This window comes from Chamaea fasciata, unplaced genomic scaffold (assembly GCF_029207755.1).
Source record: "Chamaea fasciata isolate MVZ Bird 193981 ecotype frontalis unplaced genomic scaffold, bChaFas1.0.hap1 SCAF_3, whole genome shotgun sequence".
NCBI classification, from domain to species: domain Eukaryota; kingdom Metazoa; phylum Chordata; class Aves; order Passeriformes; family Sylviidae; genus Chamaea; species Chamaea fasciata.
The window spans coordinates 113,958,460-113,984,820 of NW_027094088.1; the positions used below are offsets into that span (position 1 = coordinate 113,958,460).

Here is a 26,361-nt window from a genome sequence, read left to right on the forward strand (position 1 = left end):
CGGAAGGACAAGGGAGCTCCGGGAAGATGGCAGCGGCGGCGGGAGCCGCGGAGCCGGCGGCGCCGGTGTGCGTGCTGGTGCTGGGCATGGCCGGCTCCGGAAAAACCACCTTCGTGCAGGTGAGGGGCTGCGGGAGTCGTGAGGGGCGGCGGGGAGCCGCCGGCTGCCCCCGGGGCTGTCGCCGCGCCCGGCGGGGCGTGACGCCTTCCCCGTGTCTCCGCAGCGCCTGGCCGCCCACCTGCACGAGCAGTGCTGCCCTCCGTACGTGATCAACCTGGACCCGGCCGTGCACAACCTGCCCTTCCCCGCCAACATCGGTGAGTGCTGCGCCCCGCGGGACGGGCGGGCCCGGGCCTGCAGTCCGCCGGGAGAGAGCGGGTACGTGGGGCCTGAAACAGGGACAGAACCGGTTCGCGGAGAGTGCTTTTCGGGTCACAGGATCACAGAATCACCAGGTTGGAAGAGACCTTCAAGATCATCGAACCCAGCCCGAACACCTCAACTAAACACGGCACCGAGTGCCACATCCAGTCTTTCTTTAAACACGTCCAGGGATGGTGACTCCACCACCTCCCCAGGCAGACTATTCCAGTACTTAATCATTCTTTCTGTGAAAAAACTTCTTCCTACTATCCGAACTATATTTCCCTTGACACAGCCTGAGTCTATGTCCTCTCGTTCTGTCAGCTGCTGCCTGGAGTTCTGTGGAAGTGTTTACTTGAGGGAGTACAAGCTGGGTTGCCTGTGTTCCCTTAGGAGAGTCCAAGTTCGAACAAAAGAAGGACTTGGAGGCTTTTTTTTAATTGTAGCTCTTTTCTCCTAACAGTCGTTAATATGGATATTTTTAGAACCAAAGCCATTCTTCCAATGCGTTTGTACATTTTTTATATCATCTGGTGTGATTGGAGGTGTTTGGGTTCTGGAGGCTTTTTTTTGTCAGTAATGAAAGGATTAGCAGATTTGATCTGGTTCACTCTATACATGTATGCTATCAACAAAGAGCTTTAAAGCACTTTAAAAGACACGAGTTTTAGAGAAAACATTTTAGCAGTAGAACAGATTTTATGTTTAGCTGTTCCAAGGAGCATACCAGTGCCTAGTTTTGTGACAATCCTGTCTCTTACACTCTGTGAAGTACGCCAGCCAGCCTCTCCAAAGGATAAGAAAGACACTGTGGGTACACAATGTTGTTTCACTGCTGTCAGAAGAATGACTGGCGTATCTGTTGCAGTGCTGGATCTCTAGTAACACAGACAGGTATACTTTATTAACTGGTGGTGACCAGCCGGGGTTTGGAAAACTGCTTATGTGTCTTTCTCCCCTAGATATCAGGGACACCGTGAAGTACAAAGAAGTCATGAAACTGTATCCTTTTTTCTTTTGTCTAAATAATGAAATTTGAAATTTCAAATTTTTGAAAATAATCTGTTGCTGCACACTGTGTTGAAGGGGCAGGAGGTGGGGGGATTGCAGTACTGCAGGGTTCCATGACGATCAGGAGGTTTTGTCTCTGTATTTCTTGCATGTGGTATTAGGAATGTGTGTTCTACAAGATTTAGCACTTCTTAGGTAATTTCCTCCTGTGCTAAAAATTATTCTGCCTAACAGTAATTTTTAACAAGGAATAGGGACTCTGCCCACATAGATTTTTTTTCTTTTTTTCAATTGTTCTTTCAAAGAACTTGTATTTTCTATTGAGTTCGGGGTTTTTTGTTTGTTTGTGTGGTTTTTTTTTGTGGAAGCCAGCAGCCTTTTCACCATGTCTGATTTTAAATCAATTTGTCGTTAACAAATACGGAAATTCTTACTTGCCTGTAGTAGATGCAGAAAACTATCTCTCCATTTGACTGTAACCAAGGCACTGTTGTCTCTCTGAATCTCAGAGACATCGGGGTGTTTGCTCTTGCTCACAGTGTCGGTGGCTGTAGTGCAGTAACATCTCACTAAAGTGGCTGCACCTCCAGAGGGCTGTGGAGGTGCTGGGTGTCTTACGTAATAGCTTGTGCAGATGGAGGTGATGCACAGTCTTTGGTTTTCACTTGCAAGTATGACTCTTAAATTTAATATTTCAGACAAGGGTAAAGGTGGTGGGGGATGGGATTCTTGATTTTTGGCTGTTGTTTGATTCGGGGTTACCAGCAAAACATCCTAAATATAAGTTTCAAATTAATATGTGAGTGCATTATCTCCTGTTAGCCATTACTGGAGCTTCTGTGTCTTGTTAATAAGGGCCCAAGGAGGATGTTTGCCCTCATGTTTGGGTATTGAGAGTAGTGATAGAGAAGACAGTGTGTTATGAGTCAGTGCTGGTTCTTGTGCAGTTAAAGCAGAAATGGCCAGGAGAAGCCACGTAGCCCCTCCTCCTTCTGTCAGTCCCACGTGTTTGGGTAAGAGAGTGTTTGTTACCCCGCTGGATGACTGAGAAGACCTAATCGTGTTTTAGGGCTACTGTCCCTTGATCCCAAGGTGTCCAGTGTGCATCCGTTTGTCAGGGTTGACAAAGACAACCTGTGGGCTCTGCATAACCATCTGTTTTCCTAAATGAAGCATCAGATATGGGCTGGGCCCAAACGGCGGCATAGTGACCTCCCTCAATCTCTTTGCTACAAGGTTTGACCAGGTACGAGGTTGTTTTTCTCTTGCTGTTCCTACAGTGCTGTGCTGGAGATGGGCAGGGAGTTGTGTATGTCTGTCTTGGTTTGGGAAGATAGGTATCTGCCAGGGAAAGCTGGAGTTTTCCCTTGGAATGGAGAATGTAAATCCACCCCCCTCCTTTCAAATTATTATAATTTTGCAATTAAAGGCTTTTCAGGCAAAGGTTTGGGAATAGGAATAACAGTTCTTTACTATAAATATTAAGAATACAAATGTAGTAGTAGAAAAAAAGAAGCAAACAAGACAAACAGAAAATCCTAGAAATCCTGACAGAGTCAGAAATACAACCTGACACTGTTGGTCAGGGTGTTGGAAGGAATCCAAAAGTAATCCCTCCTGAGAGATTTCAGTTTTTCAGCTTTTTTTAAAAGTAAAATTAAGAAGCCACGTGTGGGGAACATTCTTCAGTCTTTGTATAGGACTGTTGTTCCACCATGTTTCCTATAAAATCTTCCTTGTGAATGCTCTGGCTTTGAAGTAGGGAAGCTCTTTTCTCGGGGTTGTTTGGTAACTGACAGCACTCCTAAATCACAGCACTAAATCAGCTGTGGGGTGGGGACTGATGTCAGATATTAAGATAGAGAAAAGGCAGAAAACAGCTGCCTTTAGTCACGTACTAATTTCTTTCGCCAAGTACTGGAACACGCACAAAATCAAGGTTGTCTTGTGGGGTCTGAGCATTTTTCACCCCTCCTTAGGTAGGGCATTTTCACACCCTGAAAAGCTTAAAGACTTTAAACCTTTTGATATTCACTTGTAGCTGTGCAAGTTAATGTAGTTTCTGCTATGAAATGAAGATGAAAGTTTCCTATTGTGAGTCTAAGTACAAAATATGCTTCTGCCTTTTCAATCAGGTGATGAAGTTTATTGAAAAAAGACAAAATGCATCCAAGTGAGTACATTCTACTGAGTTGTGCTTTTCTGGGATCATTGTGGGGAAATTGCAACATTTTAAAAAGCTTCTCTAAATGTTTTCTAGTTTTTTTTTTCAGCCTTGGTGTAAATTTTATATGGAGAAGGGCACAGAACGGATAAACTAGGTTTTTCTTCGGATACATCAAAAAAAGCCTCCTTATTACAGTCCTGCTTCTCTTGTCTTCCATTAGACTATTATTTTCTCTCACACACTCTTCAGATAGGCAGTAATTAATTCTTTTTCTGAAGATTTTGCACTACTAACTGTCAAATTGATGCCTTCAACTCATCAGAGTAAATGCTTCTTTGTTACAAAATTCACACAGGAGATTTTCAGGCATGCCCATAAATTTTATTCGTTTTTGGGAGAAGCTTTTCTCATCTGTTATAGAGTGATCATGTCATTTGCCATTGTATGCTGGTAATAATCTAGTCAGAACAGGACCTTGTGCTTAACTAATTTTCCCTTGTTGTTTGGGGGTAACTTCTTACCAGGTATGTTATTATTGACACACCAGGGCAAATTGAGGTATTTACTTGGTCAGCATCAGGAACCATCATAACTGAGGCCTTGGTAAGTGCTTTTGACATGACTGGTCAGTGGAATTGTGTGAATGACCTGGCTTTTGAGCAGTGAGCTTCTAATTAAGCTGTCTTTTGCTTTGTGTTCCCAGGCCTCCTCTTTTCCTTCAGTTGTTGTCTATGTCATGGACACCTCTCGCAGCACCAACCCTGTCACTTTCATGTCCAACATGCTCTATGCCTGCAGGTAAGAAAAGCTGTAAATGCACCCCATCTGCTTCAATTGCTGTGTCTCTTAATTAGTTAGTTTTTAAGGGGAATCATGGAATGGTTGGGGTTTAAAGGGACCTTTAAAGGCCGTCTAGTCCACGCTCTCTTCTGTGGGCAGGGACCCCTTCCACTGCACCAGGCTGGTCCAAAGCCCCATCCAACCAGGCCTTGAACACTTCCAGGGATGGGGCAACCACAGCTTCCCTGTGCAGTGTGCTCCAGTATCTCTCCACTGTCATGAAAATTTTTTTCAGCATGTCCCCTTCGGCTTAAAACCATTCATCCTTGTCCTGTCACTACAAGCCTTGGTAAAAAGTCACTCCATTTTTCTTACAAACCTTTTTGTGTGCTGAGAAGCTGCAGTAAAGCTTCCCTGAAGCCTTCTCCAGGCTGAACAATCCCAACTCTCTGGCCTGTCTCCATAGGAGAGTCCTTCCAGTCCTCTAATGGTTTGCATGACCTCCTGTGGGCCCACTTTACAGGTCCGTGTCTTTCTTGTACCATGGTTTCCAGGGCTGGATGCAGTGCTCCAGGTGGGATGAGAGCAGAGTAAAATGGGAGAATCACCTTCCTCACCCTGCTGCCCGTGCTGCCTTTGATGCAGCCCAGGGTGTGGTTAGTTTTGCACTTGGATGTCTCATATCCACTTAATCTACCGGTGTGGTTATTCTCTTAGTGGTTTCCTCATTGAAAGAACAGAATAATTAAGGTGCCAGTGGACATCTGTAGGTCATTGGCTCAAAACTCCCACTGAAAGCATTAAATAATCCATGAGACCTTGGTGCGATGCTTGCTGGTTACAGTAGATTTAACAATGCCTATTGCTTATAAACCCATTTATCTAAGATGTATCAAGATAGTCTAGTTTAAATTCCCTCTTGTAAACACACAGTTTCTTATTCCATTTTTTTATGTCATTGATACTCTAGGAGATTCTTCAAGATTTGTTTTGAGTTCAGCATAGCAAGGAGTTCTCGATTTATTCTGTTCTTTTTCATACATGAATTTATCTGATTTCTTTCCTGTTAAATCAGGGACTAAATATCTATAGAATGATTAGCATAGCTGGGGCTGTAAAAATTCCCGGTAAATGTTGGTGAAAGGTTTTCAAAAACCCTTGCAATCCTTGTATCAAGGTCAGGAGCTGTAGCACTGTAATAGTGTACAAAATGTGCCTTATTGCATGCTGCATTTTCTGGCATTAGTTTGAGCAAAAGGTGATAGCACAAATACAGTGAAATGAATGTGTGAGCTCCTGTGTCGAGGTAGTTTCTCTTTATAGATCTTCTGTGTTATTTGAATTCATTGCTCAGTTCACAATCTCTCAGAATCCGAGGTCTGAGTCGAATGCAAAATGCAAAGAGAGTTGAAAACTGGGATCTGAGAGTCATAGAAAATGGTAACCAAAATCAACTGCGTGTGCCAGACATTTTCTGTCTCACGGATGTGTACTTACCTCTTGGGGAGGTATATTTTGTTCAATGATTGTAAGCAGGACCTGGGTGAAAATTACACTCTGATTGGTGTAGAGGAAAATAATTATCTTCTGATGTCAAATGTGTTTAGTTTTGCACAAGTCTTGTCTGCCTTATGCTTAACTTGCTTTCTGTTCTAGTGAGTTTTAAATTAATGTTAAATTTTCATTTTTTGTCTCCCTGCCCAGCATCCTGTACAAGACAAAGCTACCTTTCATCGTGGTTATGAACAAAGTAAGTTGAAGCTCTGGTTTCCATTTCGTAGTGGAACATTGTTCTGCTTAGCTTCTTTGGTGTGGTGTCTTCGTTTTACCACAATAATAGGTTTTTCTAGAAAAGAGAGACTGGGAGGGGGCTGCAGGCTGACAACCAACTCTAAAAGGCGTCTTTAATCTGGTGTCCAAATTTACAAGCATAACAGGGATGGGCAGCTGCACCCAAACCCCCAAGTCAGAGAGGATAGCAACACTTTGAAACACGTTTGGGACCTTAAGGGTTTTTTTTCCCCCCATAGAAAAATGCACGACATAGGAAAATCATTCTCCCTTAAGAAAATACACCTATTTGAAAGACTAAAAGTGGGACTTGATCAGTACGGGTAAGGAAAGGTAGGCCCGAGGCTTAGGATTCATCACTTCAAACCTGATTTTAATTTCACGTTTGCCTTTGCTAAAGAGTAAAGGCAACAGCATTTTAAGAATTTTTAACCAAATGCAATTTAATTTTTTAAAATTAACTCTAGACAGGAATGGAAGAATCCTGGGCAACTGACACATGTGCAGTGACAAACAGATTTTAGAATTTTAAGGTTTGCAGGGGGGAAAAAAAAGCAATTTGTAGAGGTGATTTGATTTTATTTATAGAATTCTAAGTAGTCCGGCTTTGGCCCTTGGTGGATTCAGTTCTGTCTCAAATCTTGTGAGTAATGCTAGGCAGAGCTTCATCTTTCTCCTTCCCATTGGTGCAGGGAAATGAAATATATCAGTTTTAGGCACCTCGTATTGTGCTAAGAGTGGATATGCCTGTGGTGAGAGGTTTATGAAACTTTTTAATTGACTGTTTGCATATGAATCCGCGTAAAATTGTGGAACCATCTCACCTGTTTATGTCCATTGTCTTGCTCTGAGGTTGGGTTGTAACTTCTTTGGGTCAGAACACAGCTCATGTTTATAGAGACCCCATCCAGGGGCTGCTACCTAGCGTAGAAGTGGCACTTTGCTCCCCCATCCTCCAAGCAATCAGGAAAGCTTGGGATTTCAGTGAGGGCTGCTCTTGTCTGGCCTCAGTCATATGTTCTGCCATTTACACTGTAAACTTCATTGTACAGCATGCAGATTTTGCATGCTCCTTTGCAGTAAGTCATAGAAGGCTTTAGACCTGTGATTGTTTCCTTAAACAGTTGTTGCCTTCTTAAGCCTGAGTGCTCGTTTGTCTTCTTTTCGGGTATTCATGTAATTGGCTTGATAGAAACAGAACTTGTGAAACTTCAGACCAGGGCTGAGAATTTTGAAAAGATTAACATTTTGAAAATAAGCTTAACATGGATTTTTATTTTTTTTAATTTTTTTTTTATTTTTTTAATTTTTTTTTTATTTGTCCACTTCACAGTCTATAGCTAAGATTATTGCTTCTGAATATTTTCCCTTCTCCTTGCAGACTGACATAATCGACCACAGTTTTGCACTGGAATGGATGCAGGACTTTGAGACTTTTCAGGATGCCCTGAATCAAGAGACCTCCTATGCCAGTAACCTGACTCGTTCTATGAGTTTAGTGTTGGATGAATTTTACAGCTCACTGAAGGTAAGGATCTTCTTTTTGTTTCTTACCTCTCATAAGAGCCTGGAGAAGAGAAAGCTCAAGAATAATGTTTTTGATGTCGGGTGGGAGTAGAGTGTAAGGGAGGCAAAAGGCAGACTCTGTTCTCTTGTGCTCAGGGAAAGGAAAAGAGGCAACAGACACAAAGTGAAATGCAAGAAAAACTTTGTTTAAACAGGATAGGAAAAAAATTACTTCATTTTTACTGATTGAGCACTGGAGCAGATGGTCTGGAGAAATTGTGAAGTCTCCATCCTTGGAGACTGACAAAGTCTGTGAGCAACCTGTTCTGTTTAATTCTGCTTTTTGAGCAGAGAAGTTGGACTCTCCAGAGGTATCATCCAATCCTAACCATTCTGTCCTTCTGTGAAGGGTCTTTGCACTGCCCTTTTGAGCTGTAGTCTGTTGATGAGCCGTGTTGAGGATTTGCAAATTTGAACACAGCAACTTTAGTAACTTGTCACTCTCAGGGCACTGTTCAGGGCTGATTGGCAGCCCTGAATAATTTAATACTGAACTGTGATTAATCATGAGAAGAAAGCTAAGATAGGCTGCTAAGAGGCAGCATTATTTGTTGCAGCATTTCCTGTCTGAGATAATTTTCCTTTTTCAGAAAGGGTCTGGTACAGTTGTGCAGTTTAGTACACAGGGAAAACGGAAAGAATCTCAAACCCAAACAAACACCCTCTCCTCCTCACCCCCCCATATCTGCTTGTGCAAGAAGAAGTTGGGGGTTTTTTTCCTCACTTAACCAGATTTTGAGAGGACAAAGTAATCCAGTTCCTCATGAATCCCTATGCATTGGAGGCTGCTACTGTTCCCATAGTCTGTGCTAAAGGTTTCAGCTAATTGTGTGTGTCATCAGCTTTTATTAAAGCAAAAGCAAGCCTTCTTGGCTTTATGGGTATTAAAAGAAAGACAATGAAAATAAGTGATTCCATTCAGATAGATAATGATAATGTAGCCAGAACAAAAATATCGTAAGTGTTCTCCGTGGAACAATATACAGAGTTTCAGAAGGGATTGTAGTGGTGCCATATACAGAATTTAAGTACTTCCTGTTCCTTATTTGTTAATTAGGTCATATTTCAGGTCATATGATGGTTATAGCATAGACTGCAGCTCGTACTTAAATGCAGGGAAAGTTTAAATATTAGCTATGTCAGCATATATTAATACTTAAAATCCTTTGGAGAGCTGCCTCATGTTTGCTCTCTTAATGATCAAGTGCAAGGCTGTATTGCAAAAAGTCTTCCATTTGAAAATAAGTAGTTGAGACTGTCTTGCTTTTCAAAAAGAGGAAGAATTTTTATTCGAAGATGATCAATTCTGACTGATAATAGTCCTAATGAAATGTATTTTTAGGTGATTGATTTAATACAGGCAGAACAAATGGCCAGGAGTCTAATGATAGACAAGTTCAAATTAGGAAGGGGACGTGCATGTTGAATGTATTGCCGTAGTAACTGATTAAATTCTTCACCTCTTGCTGTTCTGCGGTTGGACTGCAGACATTTAAAATGGGATGTAGCTACATACAAAGTATTAGAGGTAATTTCAGAGCCAGAAGGGCAGCTGTCTATTTTGCTAATTCAAGTACACTGATCCATACTACTTGTAACCCTAGATGCAGATTGGATTAATAACAGTAAACATGTAAGCAACAGAAAGACCTGACTTTCTCTTGAAATGCCCAACTTGTTAAAAAACACCCAAACCCCCTTCCCCAAAGAAACACCCCCCCGAAATACTGCAGCAACTCACCAAATAGAAAACCAGCAACAACCAAAAATCAGAGGTAACAAACATGAACAGCAAGTGGCGAAAGTTTGAAAGCAGGATGGATAGAAGCGGAAGTGTTACTGCACATTCCTACGTCGCTGTGCTGATTAAATGGCTACGGTTAAGTTTAGCCTAGTAATTATTTGTTGGGTTTTGTTTTTTTGTTAGAAACTTGTTGAGTTTCTGGTGTGTGGTTTCTTCTGCAGGTGGTTGGTGTTTCTGCGGTGCTCGGCACAGGACTGGATGAGTTTTTTATCCAGCTTTCTAAAGCTGTAGATGAATATGAGAGGTAAGGGGATAGTTAACTCAGTGAACACTTCCTGAAGGTATTAAATTGTAACTCCTTTGATTTGAAAGACTCTACATTGCCCTTAGCCAAGGTCGTTTAGGGTTTCTAATAAACTTCAGGCATCAGCATAATAAGTGGCAGTGTAAAGGAACTATTCAGAGTGAATTTGTGTGTTCCCTGTTCAGTGAAAAAGCAAAAGCTATCTGTGCCATCAAATATGTGAAGTAATATTTTTTCTCTAATTCTATACAGCAGTCAAGGTTTGAACTCCTGCTGTTTCAATGAACTATGTTCGCTTATTTTGCATCCGTTGGTTTCAGAATCCAAATCTGGGTTAAATGTACTGTTAGTCCTTCTGAAATGTCTCTCAAACGTGAAAGCCTAGAGAACTTTTTTTTGAGGTAGAAGGAAGCCTCTGAGATGATCCTTACTTATTATAAATCATGTGTTGATTCAGACTGAGTGCACTCTGTCTTTTCAGAGAGTATCGTCCAGAGTACGAGCGCCTGAGAAAATCACTAGTAAGTGTTTTCAGCTATTGTACACCCAGAGAGTGTATCTTGAGGGCACTTCTATGCACACAATTGCCTTTATGTTGAGAGGGTCTAACATCGCATTTATTAGTCATGCTCAGTGTGGGAAAACTCCTGTCCTGAAGAAGTCTGCTATCTGCCTTTTTTTCCTAGAGGTGGTGGAGCGTATCTTTACAAGAATAAAGATGTTTCATAAAACACGTATTGTTTGCTGCTTTAGTGCTAGTGTTTGAGCTAATTGTGAGAAAATGATTGGGAAATAGTTTTGTATCTTCCATTCAGAAGGATAGAGAGTTCTTGAAAATAAATTCTTGAGTGATTTGTTGAGACTATCCTTGTATCTTCCTGTACCAGTGAAGTGTACACTGGTTTGACTTAGACAGAAACAGAGACTGATTTGCAGTGCCAAAATCAGCAGCTCTGCTCACCTTGAGTCCTGGCTGTCCAAAGGACAGGCACAGCTGCACTGAGTTTGGCTTCCTGACACTTCTGAAAATGTTCTAGAAGTCTGCCATACTGATGCTGTCTGTGTTTGGTCAAAAGTTCTGTGTAACCTTAGTTGTAATGTAAGATCTGCTTAGTGACTTGCACTCTGGCTGGGGTTTGGGTGAGGTTACTTTTCTAGTGATGTTTTAAATGTTCTCAGAATCCACATGTAACTCTTCATCTACAGGAGGAAGCTCAAGAGAAACAAAAGAGAGAGCAGCTGGAACACTTGTGGAAGGACATGGGCAGTGTGTGTGTGCAGGGCAGCACACTGGCAGGTACCTCACCAGAAAAATGAGGTTCACTGCAGAAGTTTTCTGAAGAGTTCTGAAGAGTTTGCATTGAGAAGTGCTTCTCTGTTCCCACAGCAAAAGTGTGAAAGTATCTCCATGTTAGAGGAGTGGGGCTTTAGTTCCTCTGGGATTGGCCACACTTAGCTCTTCCTGTGTCAGTCACAGGCGTGGAAGAAATCCTGCTGTGTAACTAAAGCAGCAGACATACTAAAAATAATGAAGTGGTGGAGGAAAGGTGAAACAGATTAGAATATGGGAAAGCTCTGCTGTTGGCTGCACTGTTCCTTACCCGAGGTATGGGCTGATGAAATCTGTCCTATGTCTTTGGGATCCCAAACAGTTCTCTGTCCTTCCAGATCAGGTGTTAATTGTTGTGGTTTATGTGCAGATAAAAGTTGTCAGTGTTAACAATACATTACCTTTAGCAAGCTGGTTTGTGTATAACCATTTCTTTTCCCTTCAAGGACCTGCTGATGTTTCTGCAATGGGTCCCTCTGAGCTAATCCTAACACGAGGGACTCTCAATGAAGAGGAAGAAGAGAGGGACAGTGACACTGATGACATTGACCATGAAGGTAAAGGGAATGAGGCCTGAAAGCTGCCCATCTAGTCAGGAAATCCCCTCTGTATTTCATTGCCTGGATGGACTGTAAAGAGAGCCTGGAAAACAAGCAAACATTCAGTCACCTAAATACCTGTGATACCATACCAAAGCCCAGCTGCAATGTTTGCTCCAGGGCTATCACTCTCCAACCTTTGTGAGAGTTCAATTGTAAATTTTCTATTTAAGTAATTAAGAGATGTATAACACACATAAACCAGAGAACTTGTTAGGCTTGAGGCACGCAGTGACCTCTGGTTGATGCACAGCTGTTTTATCATCTTTTTGACCTTACAGTTTCTGCCCCCGGCTCTCTTTGCTTTTGCTTCTGCTTTTAGCAGTCTTCTAAGTTCTTAAAGGGTGACTTTTCCATAGCTCACAGACTTAATCTTCATTCTTCTCTTGTTCCATTGATGTTTAGGATCACTTATTTCCTTTGCCCTGTAATGTAGTTGAAGATCCAACAGATGTTCTAGGTTGTTCTGACTATCCTGACTCTAGCTTTTGTCAGTCACAAAAGTAGAATGGTGCTGAACTGTCGTCTCTTCCCCCAGTGACTGAGGAGAGTCATGAAGAACCAGCCTTCAGAAACTTCATGCGAGACATGCAGATGAAATGCCAGAGAAAAAGCGACCTGAATGAATGAGACCTTCACAAACAGAAGATTTGGAAGGAACAGCATAAAGAAACTTGCATGGAACCATGCGTGAAGACTTCTATTTGTGAACTGCTTCCTCTGATAGATTTTTATTTCTCTTTCTGCAGTGACTGTTGGTCATGTGAGCTAAAGATCTTGTAGCCAACTGACTGCACGTTTCGCCATCTGCCACTGTGGCTTCCTGAAGCTGAAGGAATCAGATAGCAGTTTATTTTCCTCCAGATTCTTCAGATCTATCTGTTGAGAGCTTATATTTTGAGCTCTGACAGTATCAATATCTACAGCACTAACTGGTGCCCGGAAACATGCTCCATTCACGTGTGCAGTCAGGTGTCTGCTGCAGCCAGGGCACAAGTGGTGCTGTATTGAACTTTATCAATCTACTTACTGTTTGATGGTTCTGGTTTTCATTAAATATGTTTTATGTACTAAACGAATGTGTGATAATAGAAGGAGATTTCATTTTATGCACTGTTCTACAGTGAGACATTTTTCCCTGTGCTTGCAGCCCATCTGTATGGATGCATAGCAAAAGCATCTTAATTATATTATGCAGACATGGTACAGATGCCTCCCAGAAAAATCCTGAGTAAAGAAAGTTCCCAGGAGGGAAAGTAATAAAAAGACTGTAGCTTGATTTGGCTGAGAGCAGAAATATACATGGTTATGTACTGGCTGCATATATCCCTAGGTTACTTAAAGCAAAGGCATTTCCATAGATGAGTGCCTACCTGGAATACAGACAAGTGATAGGAGACTGGCTAATACTTACTTTCCTGGCAGGCACCACAGGCACAGGTGTTCACTTGCAGTTTAGCAGTCTGGACCATGGAATCTTTGGGGTTTTTTCCTCCACACAAAGTGGTGGCCTCACTGGATAGGTCTCCGAGTGGAAATCTGGCACAGGGTCTGCCAGCACCAATCCCAAGTTGCCAGTGTGGAATACCACTCTAATTTGTAAATCACTACTTCTTAGTGGATAAACCCTTCAGCTGTACTTCAAATTCACCCAGTTCTGAACTGTGGTCGCCAGGATTGTACAGCACCGTGTTCGTGGTGGAATTCTGGAAAACTTGACGTGTATAGTCCTGTGGGAGTGTTCACAAGGAGCCACACTGACCTAACCTAGCTCCAGCCCAAAGGGAGATCTCTTCCCAACACCTCTGGCTGTGCTGATGTATCAGTGTCCTGACAGTTCCCATGCTGACACAACAACAGGTTCCTCCACCTGCTGCCTAGACAAGTATCCCTAAGGTGCCACAAAGAAAGGGGCTTCTTTTGGACACAGTATCTTGGGATTCAGGGGGAAAAGTACAAGTTTTGAGCCTGTAGCACCTCACACTCGTCAACATTGATAGCAAACAGCTTCAGCCTCGGGAAGACATCAGTAGTCAGATTTTACAGACCCTGATCTCACCTGGGCCTTGCTGCAGGTACAGTCTGACAGGGAGAGGGAGGGGAACAGGTCTGGATGGACAGTCTGCTCCCAGAAAATCATCATAACCCTTAAAACATTAGAGCTGCAAGAACTTCCCAAAGTGTTCATCTCCCTGCAGACTGAGGGCTCAGGGTGGCACTAAGACAGGCTGGACCTGCCATGGACAGACTGTAAATGTAAGAAGTAAGAGCTACTCAGATAATTCCACAAAACAATCCAAAATCAGGCTCCTGGGATATTACTATTTAGCAAGCAGGAATAAATAATGGGACATTATTATTATTATTATTTTATCAAGCTGCAGGAAAGAGTGTGAGGTGCAAAGCCCTGAGCAGAGGGGTAGAAAATGGGAGGTGAGGAAGGGTTGTTTGGGTAAGGATGGATTGAAACTGGGCTGGGTGTTAGTGCAGGAGGAGACTTTTGTCATCCAGACTGCCAAAAGGAAGACCTGTAAATCCTACCTCTGCATTGTGTGCAATGTGGTTTTACTTCATATTTGTCATCGCAAAAAGCAAGGAGAGAATAAATACACAAATAAATACACCAGCTTTTTAAAGTCTGGTGCATTTATGTTCTTTTTTTCCACTTCAAGCTTGACTTTTCTGCTCCTTTTTGATGTCTGCTGCATTGGGTATCCCAGTGAGGGCTGGGTTCCTCAGCAGGGGTCTTAGGAGTTGGTGCTAATTCTGCTTTTTCTGAAGGTGTTTGAAAGTGCGCTACCACAATGGCTATTTTCTCCACTGAAAAGCTTTCCCTCCTTTTTTCAGGTGTGAGCTGTGAGGATGAGGAGGGCTCAGAGCAGCCCCAGGTGGGAAGAAACTCCTCTTCTGGTATTGTCTGTGTTTAAGCAGGGGGGAATCCCCCTCCACCTGTGGTTTCAAGGGTATTGACTGAAGGAAAACTTGGCTTTTCCAGAGTGTTAAGGGTATCAGTTGACAGGGAATCCCTGTGTTCTGTTTTAAGTGGAAGGGGGAAAATGTTGTATAAGGTTTAAAGTGGGGGGGGGGGGAGGGGGGGAAGCCCTGTTGTTGCTCCTTTTAAAAGGTTTGAATTGAGGTAAAAATCTCTGTTTTCCCATCATTTGGGAGATTTAATTTTAAGAAAACCCCTCTTCTGGTCTTGTTGGGGATTAAATTGAACGGGGGGAATACTTTTATTTGCCGTTGTATTGGCTGAAGGTGAGGTGAACGCCTGTTGTTGCCCCAGTTTCAGGGCCCTTAGTCCTGTGCCTTGTCTGTTCCCAATCCTCTTCCAAAACATCCACGTCCCAGCTCCCAAAACTAATCAGCTCTTTCAACGATCCACTTTTACTATTCCACTCAGCATGTGCTGCACTTACAACTTTTGACACGAGATGGCAGTTTTTCCTCAAAAATGCACCACAGCTCCCAAACACAACTCCCAAACACAAAACACAACAGAACAAACATCCCTTCCAGGCAAACCAGCATCACAATGTCATTACTCCCGCGGGAAACACTCACAAACACGCTGTCCTAAAGCGCTCAACCTGTGTATCTCAAATCCCAGAGCAGAGAGGCCCGAACAGCGAACGCCGCCCTCACGGCCTCTCCAGCTCCGGACGCTTTCCGCGTGAGCGCCGGTGTCACGGTAAATACCGTCCGCCGGTCACCGCAGTAATGCCGCCGCCATCGCAGCGGGGAGGGGTGCCTTTTGATTAAAGGAAATTAAACCGTTCACACAAGATACTGCGCTGTCAAGGGCTTCGAGCATGTGCCCCATTTGATTTGTTTTTCCCCGGCCGTTTCGGTGGCACGAGCACGGAACCGCGGGTCCAAACTCCTCAATCACTTGGTGTTATCAGTGTGTCTCAACATCTCTGTCACAGCCTCGCCCGCAGTCGGGACATTCACAACAACCACAGACAAGGGTTTGCCCTTATGCCTGCCAGCCCCAAATCGCCACCAAACTGAGGGTTCGCCCTTTGGACTGCCAGCCCCAAATCGCCACCAAACTGAGGGTTCGCCCTTGTGCCTGCCAGCCCCAAATCGCCACCAAACTGAGGGTTCGCCCTTGTGCCTGCCAGCCCCAAATCGCCACCAAACTGAGGGTTCGCCCTTATGACTGCCAGCCCCAAATCGCCACCAAACTGAGGGTTTGCCCTTATGCCTGCCAGCCCCAAATCGCCACCAAACTGAGGATTCGCCCTTATGACTGCCAGCCCCAAATCGCCACCAAACTGAGGGTTCGCCCTTATGCCTGCCAGCCCCAAATCGCCACCAAACTGAGCCCTCCGTGGTGCAGCAAATGGCAAAATCCCCTCCTGCCAGCGACCAAAGACCAAGGCCTGCCCGGCCCAGCACAGCTCCAGAGCTTTCTCTGCTGGTAACCAAATACCACTGACCAGACACCATTGACCAGACACCACTGACTGGACATCACTGACCGGACACCACTGACCAGACACCACTGACCGGACACCACTGACCGGACACCACTGACTGGACACCACTGACTGGACACCACTGACCGGACACCACTGACCAAGTACCACTGACCGGACACCACTGACCGGACACCACTGACCGGACACCACTGACCGGACACCACTGACCAGACACCACTGACCAGACACCACTGACGGGACACCATTGACCAGACACCACTGACCGGACACCACTGACCGGACACCACTGACCGGACACCACTGACCAGACACCACTGACCGGACACCACTGACCAAGTACCACTGACCAGACACCACTGACCGGACACCACTGACCAGACACCACTGACCGGACACCACTGACCGGACACCACTGACTGGACACCACTGACTGGACACCACTGACCGGACACCACTGACCAAGTACCACTGACCAGACACCACTGACTGGACACCACTGACCGGATGCCGCTGCAGCTTGCAAGGACACTGCACAGGCACAGGTTGTGCGTGGGACGCCTCCACAGCTCACCAACAGCCTTTCCTGACTGTTATAAAGGATCAGCCAATTTCATAAAATAGAAGAATTTATTAAAACTTGACAGAAAAAAACCTGATAAAGCCACAAGCAAAATGCAGTTCTGATCCCGGAATCGGGGCTGGGTGAACCGCGGATCCGGCCTCTCTGGCAGCGAATCCCCCCTGGTTCACAATTTCGGTTTGTGCAGAGTCCACTTTTACACAGTTTTTTGGTTTGTGCAATCGATTACTTCATCGGTCTTTGTTTCCTTGGTCCTGGATGGTATTCATTTGGTTTCTTTTCTGGTGGCTGCTCCCGTGAATAGTTTTTTCTGAGGAGGAATAGGCTTTCGTCCAGGCTTATGGGAATCTAGTATTTAGATGTATATTCTTGACGAGATCGATGAGATTGATATCAGGTATTGATTACTGAGCCAACGACTGCCGATGGCGGGATTTAACTCCATCTTCACCCTCCTTTCTCTCGAGAGTGGGTAATTCCCAGATTCCTGGCAGAGGTGGTCCTTCCAGGAATGTGGCATTGCTTAGACATAAAAATATGTCTTCATACAGTGTCTCATTATGAACACAAATTAATTCCTAAAAATCTACCACACTGACCACGCATTGCAGGTCACTGTTTAAAACTGTTTCAGTTTTTAAACATTCCCTTTTGTCCGGAATTTCAGCAGCCAGGAGTCCTGGTCTGCTGCTGGATGAACAGGCCGGGTGGGGAGCCCACTCTTCCAGGAATATCCTGAGGGGATTTCACCACCCTAGCTGGTCTCACAGCCCAGCAGAGCCTTCTCCAGCAGGGTTTTTTTTTTCCCGGTTTTAAATGACTCAACTCAATGAGTCATAAAAAACCGAAAATCACAGACAAAGACCCTCTAAGTAATTAAAGTTAGATAGTGGAATGTTTATTAAAACACCAGCAGGCTGCATGGGGGTGGTCCCCTAGAGACGTGGCAGCCTCATACAGAAGTCCTTTCCTTTATTTATTTTCCAGTCTTACATACAATCCATGTGCATAACCCCAGCACCTCACACCCCAGTTGTGTATTAAAATGAGGCCATTAGTCCTTCATGCATGTGCAGTTCTTCTCTTGAGTCGGGTCAGTGGTCTTGAAGGATGAAGTAAGGAATGTCTTCAGGATTTCCTGCACAGGGACCCCCCTGTCTCCTCTATTTCTGGGCATCACGACCCCCTGCTTGCCTTTTCCCTGCCACCCCACTGTCTACCAGTCTCCAAACTGGGATACTGGGATAGCCAGACCCGCGATACTGGGACAGCCAGACCCAGGACATTGGGATAGCCAGACCCAGCTCAAGGAGAGGAACCGGCTCTGGCCGACAGTGCCCTGGAGACGGGGCCGGTACAACCAGAGCGGGGGGAGTGGGGGGAGCCGGGGAATGGGCTGGGATCTGTGGGAATGGAGGACTCTGAAGGACTGGGATGGGATCTGTGGGGCTGGAATGGGAATCCAGGGAGCTCCAAGGGGCTCTGTGGAGCTGGGACATGACTCCCTGGGTCCATTCCCTCCTCGTTCCCAAGTCTCCACAGGGTGCAGGTGGTTTCCAGCTGTGACCTCCTGTCCAGTGGAGCATCCATGGATCCCACTGGTACAGCTATGATGGGTGAGATGTCATCTCTTTCCAGCTGGGATCCGGGAGCTTTGCAGTGTCCCACGGTGCCACCTGGATCACCCAGAGGTGCTGGGAATCCAAAGGGATCATGGTGGAGCAGATGAAGGATTATCTGGGACACACCTGTGTGGAAGAGCTCCCAAAATACATCAGATATGGTCGGGGGGCTCTGGAGCACAAAGGTGGGTGTGGGAGGGGAATTCCTATGGGAATGTGGGATTCAGAAAGGGGGGGAATTGCAGGAAATCCCATGGAATTTCCATGGCTGGATCTCACTCTCATCTCAGTCAGGTGAGAATTCCATGGATGGATCTCCCCCCCCAAGCCACTGCCATGGGAATTCCGTGGGGAAATGATTTGAATTGATGACCAATGAAATTCTACCCACTCGCAGTTGCTCCCAGTAACTTCCAACACGAGTCTCTGCTCACAGCCCTCACAGTCACCTCCAGCATGATTCCAGTCCTTCCCTGTATGTCCCAGTTGCCCCAGCATGGTCCTAGTTGCCCTCAGCATGCTCCTAGTCACCTCCAGGATGATCCCAGTATGACCACAGTCACTCTCAGTGTGGTGCCAGTTGCTCCCAGTATGATCCCAGTTGTCCCCAGCACGGTCCCATTTCCTCCCAGTGTAATCCCAGTTGCACAGATCCAGTCACTCCCAGTATGATCCTGTTCTGATGCCATCATGATCCCAGTTGCCCCCAGTATAGTCTCAGTTGCTCCAAGTTCGATCCCAGTTCGATCCCAGCTCCTCTCAATTGCCCCAGCACAGACCCAGTCGTTCCAAGTATGATCCCAGTATGAGTCCCAGTCTCCCCAGCATGGTCCCAGTCCATCCCAGCTGTTCCCAGTGTAGACCCCATCACTCCCAGTGACCCCCAGTATGGTCACAGACACTCCCAGTATATCCCAGTTGCCCTCAGCATACTCATTCCCAGTAACATCCACTTGTCCCAGTAAGGTTCCAGTTTCCACCAGTATGATGCCAGTCACAGTCAATCCCAGTTGCTCCCACTGTGATCCCTGTTCCCCAGTTCTGGTCCTGCTGGGTCCCAGTGTGCTCGGATCCTGCTTCCAGTGGGTGCCGGTCCCGGGCCCGGTGTATCCCGGTGTATCCCGGTGTATCCCGGTGTGTGCCGGTGTATCATCCCGGTGTCCCAGTCCATCCCAGCCTGTCCCAGCCCATGCCGGTCCCTTCCCGGCAGCCGCCGCCCTTTCCCGGATCCTGCCCCTCCCGCCCCCGGAGCTGCCGCCGGACGCCCCCCAAGATGCTGCCGGGGCTCGGGGGCTTCGTCTGCCGGGGCCGGGGCTCGGCCTCCGCTGCGGGAGAAGGTGAGGGGGGGTCCCCGGGGCTCGTGTCCCCCCTCGGAGCGCCTGTGACCCCCTCATGTCCCCCCAGGCCGGGCTCACCCCCTTTTCTCTCCCCACAGCTCCTGACCCAGCTCCCGCTCCCCTCTGGGAGGGGCTTTGGGGAGTCCCCCCGGCACCCCCTGGAATCCCCATTCCTGGGCACTGGGACCCCCCGCATCTCCTTCCCCAGCTCCGGGACCCCCTGCAGCCCCCTCTCCTGCACCGACACCGCCCCGCAGCCCCTTGCCCGGGGATCCTCCTCTGCCAGCCCCCGCATCCCCTGTTTCCGTCAGCCCGGGGAGCCCCGGAGCCCCATTCCCGGCCAGCCCGGGGCACCGCACCCCCAGGCCTCCCTTTCCTGGGAATCCCGGGCTGGGCACGGGGCTCTGCAGCCGCTCTGCGATTGATGGTCCCCCGAAGGAAAGGGAGAGCACAGCAGAGAGCGAGGGAAGGAGATTGGGAATGAGGGATCGGAGTCCCCGCGCCCAGTCCTGCTCCGCCGGGGGTGGGAGCCGCAGCCGCAGGAAAAAATGGATCCGCGGATGGCGGCGCTTCCCCCGCCTTGGGCCGAAGCCCGCGGGTTCCCGGCAGAGCTCGAGCGCAGGCGTCGGGAGCTGAGCACAGCCCGGCCCGGGGGTCCCGCAGGGCGTGGCCGAGGAGGGTCCCGGGGGATGCCAGGAGGGGATCCCGGGGAATTCCCGGGAATTCCGCCGTGCGCTCCCGCCGCGCTCCCTCGCGCACTTTCGCTTCCGCCTTCCCCGCCGGGATCCGTCCGGAGACGGGTGACGCCATTGGAGAATCGGGCTGCCATTGGCGAGCGGCAAAGAGCGGCGCCAATGGCGGAGCCGGAGGCGGTTCTGGGGGCGGGGCCACAGAGGTGCCGCGCGATGGTGCCTGCACTGGGGCTGGGGGCGATCCCGGGGCTGAGTTATAGTGGGATGGTACTGGGATGGTACTGGGATCGTACTGGGGTCATTATGGGATCGTACTGGGATCGCACTGGGATCGTACTGGGATCATAATGGGATCGTACTGGGATCGCACTGGGATCGTACTGGGATTGTAATGGGATCGTAATGGGATCGTACTGGGATCATAATGGGATCGTACTGGGGTCATACTGGGATCGTACTGGGATCGTACTGGGAGTGAGTAAGAGCAGCACGATGGCTCCAGCGCCGGGGCTGGGGGCGCTCCCGGAGCCCCGGGGGGCGGCAAGAGGTGGGGGTGCCTTATTGTAGTGTTTTGTTATTAATGCTGTAGTTGTCGTTTTGTTTGCTTTGTTATACATACTAGTGAAGAAGTGTTATTCCTATGCCCATAGCTCTGCCTGAAACTCCTTTAATTTTCTAAGTTATAATGATTTCGAGGGAGGGGGTTTGAATGCTCCATTCCGAAGGGCGGCCCTGCCCCTCCCCAGCAGACACCTCTGTCAAACCAAGACAGCCGCTCTGTGGGAGCTCAGGACTTCTGAACCGCAGAACCAATGTGTTTTCAGCCGAAGCCATTTATTTTTTACATTATACTGCAGTTATAGATTCTAAGGCTGCTTGGTCACTTGTTCACACATCATTTCATTGCCCGGCTCGCCTGTCCATGAGGCAGGCACACATCCTTCAGGACAACTAATGGGTCAGGGTCCATCATCACGTTGTGCCTCTCCTTTATCTCGGTTTAACATTCTTGCTGGACAGTTTCTCACGCTCTTGGTTCTTATTTTAGTCTTGTTTTTCTCGGTACCCTTGATGAATTCCTCAGAGTTCTGCTAACGAAAACCGCAGGTGGTTTGATGAGTTTTCTCAAACGGTTTGGCTGGTAAACAGAGTGGCCTAAGTCTTGCAAACACATTGCTACACCCCGCCCACTCCTGCTTAACCCCACCCACTCCTGCTTAACCCCGCCCAGTCCTGGTTAAGCCCCCGCCCAGTCCTGGTTAAGCCTTTCCCAGTCTGGCTTGAGCCTGTCCCAGTCCGACTTAGGCCCCACCCCAGTCACCAAAGGCCCCTCCCAGTCCCACATTAAACCCCTCCCAGTCCTGCCTAAAAGCTCGCCCAAACCCCCTCCCAGTTCTGCCCAAAACCCCGCAAAAACAATGAAAATCGCTGCAAAAATCACACAAAATCATACCAAAACCACTCCCAAAATTGCCTCAAAAATCACCTTAAAATCACCCCAAATAACCCCAAAATCAGCTTCTTCCACAACCCCAAAGCCAATTTTTCATTATAATTTTTTTCATTGTCAAACTCCAAATTAAATGCTTACAAAACAAACAAAAAACACAAATAAAAGTGCAATAGCCAGAAATCTACATATAAAAGCTAACTCATGGCCCTATAAAAAGTTTTGGATCTAACACGTTTCCAAACCAATAAATACCGGAAGTATTAAAAAATGCTTTCCATACCTCTGGACTTTGGATATCAAAAATCACTTTCAAGGAAAAGTGAAGACCCTGAGATGCATGCAAGCATGAGTCTTCCAGAGAAAATAATTACAAAGCCCTCATTTTCCAATTTTCCTCCAAAAAGAGACCTTTTAAGTTTAAGGTTTTAAATATATCAGCAGCAAATAGTGATAGCCATTATGTTTAATTCTGCTTAATTCCAGATCCCCACACAGGCCATTTACTTAAGAGTTGGGCTCGATTATCCTTGAGGGTCCCTTCCAACTGAAGACTATTTTGTGATTAAACACATCACGTCAATAATAAAAATAACATTGCATTTGTGAATAACCGGGTGTATCATGCTCTTGCCTGACAAAAGAGAAGTGCTGAGCATTATATGCACCACGTAAACAAATCCCCCTCTCATCATTGCTCACGTGGATTTCTGGTATCTTTTTTGGTAGCTCAACTTATATTTGAACCATTTAAGTGCCTTTCTGTGAAGACTGCTGTATGTCTAAAACCTTTAACTTTGAAAGTCATAAAATCAAGATGCTAATTTAAAACATGGAAAAGAGAAACCTGTATCTGCAATTTAAGCAATGAAAGGTTTCCATAACTAGTACTGTGCACAAGTCTTTCTCAGTCACCTCTAGAAGCTGAGGAGTTTTCATATTACCATTTACAAAAATCAGCAAGTCACTAACTCTTAAATGCTAAACCATGACTACAGTAAGCAGCTGTTTTTCTCTACCATTTCCTGATCAAGCTGGACAACTAATTTCTCTTTCATCTGCTAAACAGGCACCAATTGCAAGGAGAATAAAACATCAACACAATAAACCGAAACCTGGGAACAACTGACAACTAGAACAACTGCAGAGAAATGATACTTTGGGTCACGGTGAATAAAGAGTGTTTTCTGGTTGTTGGTTTAGTCCTCATCTTCCAAAATGTATAAACGTGGGCAAGTGTGGGGGGAAATCCAAATCCCTGTTTCATTTGAAGATCTACCCAAACAGGCAGAAGATCTTCAGCGGTCTCAGTACTAAATCAATACAGCACTTACATGAATTTGTAGTTTTGAGAAGCCTTCAAATTAAAAAAAAAAAAAAAAACTACCATAAATTTTTAGATTCCAGACTGAAGTCCTTCTTCTTGAAGTGGAAAAAAAAAAAAACACAAAAGGAACAGCACTTTACATCAAACTGATTACTGGCATTTTTTCCAGCAGTAAGAAAACGTAACAATATTTCTCAGGCTTTAAGAAGGTAAAATTATCTCCTTCCTACATGTTCTAAGCTTCTTCACTATTGAGCTTTGTGGGGTTTGTTTTTTTCCCACTGTAAAGAGTGAAATATCATGGTCCAGGACACTGAATACTTTGCTCACCACACTGCCAAGTAAAGTTTGCTCAAGTTAGCCCTAATTGAGTATTGCTTGTTGATGAGACTTTTTGCATGAAGACAGATGATTCATAAAGAGTTATAAAAGCAGAATTAAGATGCTAGCTCAAAAACAGACTACTGCAGTGTAGTAGGGGATGATGAATTTTGGCCCCTTGTTCACAAGTTGTGGGATTATTTGTTTTTAATAGTTCCATGATCAAGAGACCATGATGAAAAACTCTAATTGATTTCTTGGTTAACATTCAAACAGAATTCAGCATTAAAGTGCTAACATGAAAGAAAGGGTTTACATGGTAAGCATGGGTACAGGAAATACCTCAATTATTTTTGAAGTATTTCTTGCTGTTTAGAAGGAATTGTACATTTTCAAGCCACAAATCCTCATGTTTTGATCAAATTTAACATACCAGAAAACACTGTTAGCACCTTAGAAATGTCTTACTTTATATTGAAGTAAATCTTCTGATTAATTGCTTCCACAAATCACTGCAGTTAGCATGGTCCATCTAAGTGCTACCACTTGGTGACGTTTTAGAAAAAGTTAACTTCCTTAGACTTTAACCTTTGACTTTACAGCAATTTCAACAGTTCAGTTAAAACAGCTGCAATGCTCCTCCACTGAATCCTTTTTCCTGCATTTCAAACATTTCAGTGAGATTCTGGTATCACAAACTCAAATTCAGTAATTCCCTCTGACTGGTTTTGTTTAAAAATTGTTTAATTTCCCTGTGGAACAAAAATGTCATCCCAGGTGATTTGTTTGGCTGGAGACTTGGATGTTGTTCCTTCAGTGCCATCCTTCCCTGAGCCATCATGAGGGACAAATCCCCCCTCGTTTATCCCTGGGACACTGCTGGGGTGGTCACTAATGCAGGTGTCCTGTCTGACCTGCAGGGACCTGCAGGGGTGCAGCAGGTACAGCTTGGTGTCTCCAGAAGGCTCCTGGCTGTGAACTGATCTTATATGGGAGGCCACATTTCGGTACCTCAAGAGAAATTGGCCACACAGCAAGCACTGGTACCTTCGCTCCCGGGTGTGGAGAAGTTCATGCCTGGTACGAGATTCTGCAAGAGCAAAAACTTTGTCACAGTAGCGACACAGGAACTTCTTCTCCCAGGAGTGGATGTTGAAATGTCTCCACAAGCTCCTCAGACGCAGGAACGGCCTCTGGCACACGACACAAATGTAGTAGACTCTGCCATCCTCTACGAGCTCGTAGTGGTCATTGTGCTTTACTTTCATGCGTTTCCCCCTTGGAGATTCATCACCAGCCTTTCTGGGTGTGTCATCAGGCTCAGCTTCCCTTTCCTCAGAATCACCCTCCACAGGGATGACGATGTCATAGGTATCCTCACTGATATTTGCATAAACCTTACAGCCTGTGGATAAGCCTCCTATTTCAGTTGCTGTATCAAATGTTTTGATTTTCAGCCCATCTGCCACATCCTTCGATGCTAGATCCAAACTTAATTCCTTGTTGTTTCCAGAAAGGATATCTGAAATTTTTATTTTCAGTTCTCCAGGTTGAGGAGATAGCTCTCGTGAAAATGTAAACTGCTTTTTCTGTACACCTGATCCTTCAGTGCTCGCTGCCTTAGAAACAGAAGGCTGCTGAACCAAAGAGCTGCTGCTGACCGAACCAGGAGTAGAAGAGCTAATGATATCGACATCATCTTCAACAACCTCTTCATCATCAGCAGCAGTTGCTTCCACTCCAGTTACAGAGCCATTATGGGATGGCTGCTGGTTCTCCTCAAGTAAATTAATTGTAGGAGTCACATGTGTTGGATGCAAGGAGCTGGCACCAAGGGATGAGTTAAGCAGAGGCCTGTTTAGCCCAATGATATTACCAGTAAAATGCTGTGGTGTTGCTGAGACAGGAGATTCAGCACCTGGTTGTGCTTGGTTTGAGTTCAGCTGACTGGCAGACAAAGTGAGGCTCTGAGCTGCTGTGGTGTTGGTCAAATGGGGAGAGCCACCACTGCCACAGGATGTTCGGTCAGCAGCTCCAGCTGGACTTGAGCGAGGCTGGTTCTGGCTTGCAACCTTTTTGTCTTCAGCACATTCTTTTCGAGGAACAATCTCAGAACAAAAAATAACATCATCATCATCATCCTCACCATCCGAATCGCTCTCTGTAATTTTCGCAGTCTCAAATTGTATCCCCCCTAAGGAGAACGAATGTGCTATAACTGGCATCCCGACTGTTGCCTCTTGGCCCTCTGGCCTGATTACAGTTTCCTGTGTTTCAGCATCTCTTTGATTTGGACTAGAAGCTGAAGTTCCTGCAGCACCGTCTTCGACCTTGCTTGGCACATTTTTGCCTTTGGCTGGAGGTATGCCCAGGTCAGCTATGAATTTAACACCCAGCTCCTGCCCTGATTTAATCAGTTCATCCAGTACATCAGATCGAACACTCATTATTTTGGAACTATATATATAGTCAAGAATTTTTCCAAAAATTTCTGCTCTTACAAAGCTCAGTTCAACCACTTGACCAGCCACCGAGAAAAGCTGGTGAAAATACGTGCTTGAGGCTGAAAGAATGTTTCTGTGAGCTGGAAATTTCCGTCCCTCCACAATGACTGTAACATCACAGAAAAGTCCACAGCGACGCTGCTCATTCAAAGACTGAAGGAGCACTCTAGGATATTGTGTTGCAGAGAGAATTTTTTTCCCCTCCATTTCTACAAAGGGAAAGCAAAATATATCAGATTAGTAAAAATTTAAAAATTTTACTAAATATTTATTTAATAATAAAATTTTTACTAAATATTTATTTAATAATAAAATGCAGATTTACAGCATGACAACATTCACATATTTACTGGCTATTCCTTCTTTAGGAAAAAAACAATTCTGAGATCCCGTTCAGAAGATTATGTGCTACTGCACTCCACAAA

The 26,361-nt window shown here is 45.7% G+C and overlaps 2 protein-coding genes across 2 annotated transcripts; one reads left to right on the forward strand and one right to left on the reverse strand.

Moving 5' to 3' along the window:
• The first annotated feature begins 10 nt into the window (after positions 1–10).
• Positions 11–12,730, forward strand: GPN1 (GPN-loop GTPase 1). The gene is made up of 14 exons (XM_066180271.1): positions 11–119; positions 224–317; positions 1,326–1,365; positions 2,554–2,620; positions 3,510–3,547; positions 4,066–4,144; positions 4,245–4,339; positions 6,026–6,071; positions 7,494–7,640; positions 9,644–9,726; positions 10,208–10,247; positions 10,933–11,023; positions 11,503–11,613; positions 12,194–12,730. Exons 1-14 carry the CDS (start codon positions 27–29, stop codon positions 12,283–12,285), a joined length of 1,116 nt encoding a protein of 371 aa, XP_066036368.1. The 5' UTR covers positions 11–26; the 3' UTR covers positions 12,286–12,730.
• An 11,176-nt stretch (positions 12,731–23,906) lies between these two features.
• LOC136287912 (transcriptional regulator Kaiso-like) lies at positions 23,907–26,143 on the reverse strand. The gene has a single exon (XM_066180602.1). The coding sequence runs from the start codon at positions 26,141–26,143 to the stop codon at positions 24,176–24,178; it is 1,968 nt and encodes a 655-aa protein (XP_066036699.1). The 3' UTR covers positions 23,907–24,175.
• Between the last annotated feature and the right edge of the window lie 218 nt (positions 26,144–26,361).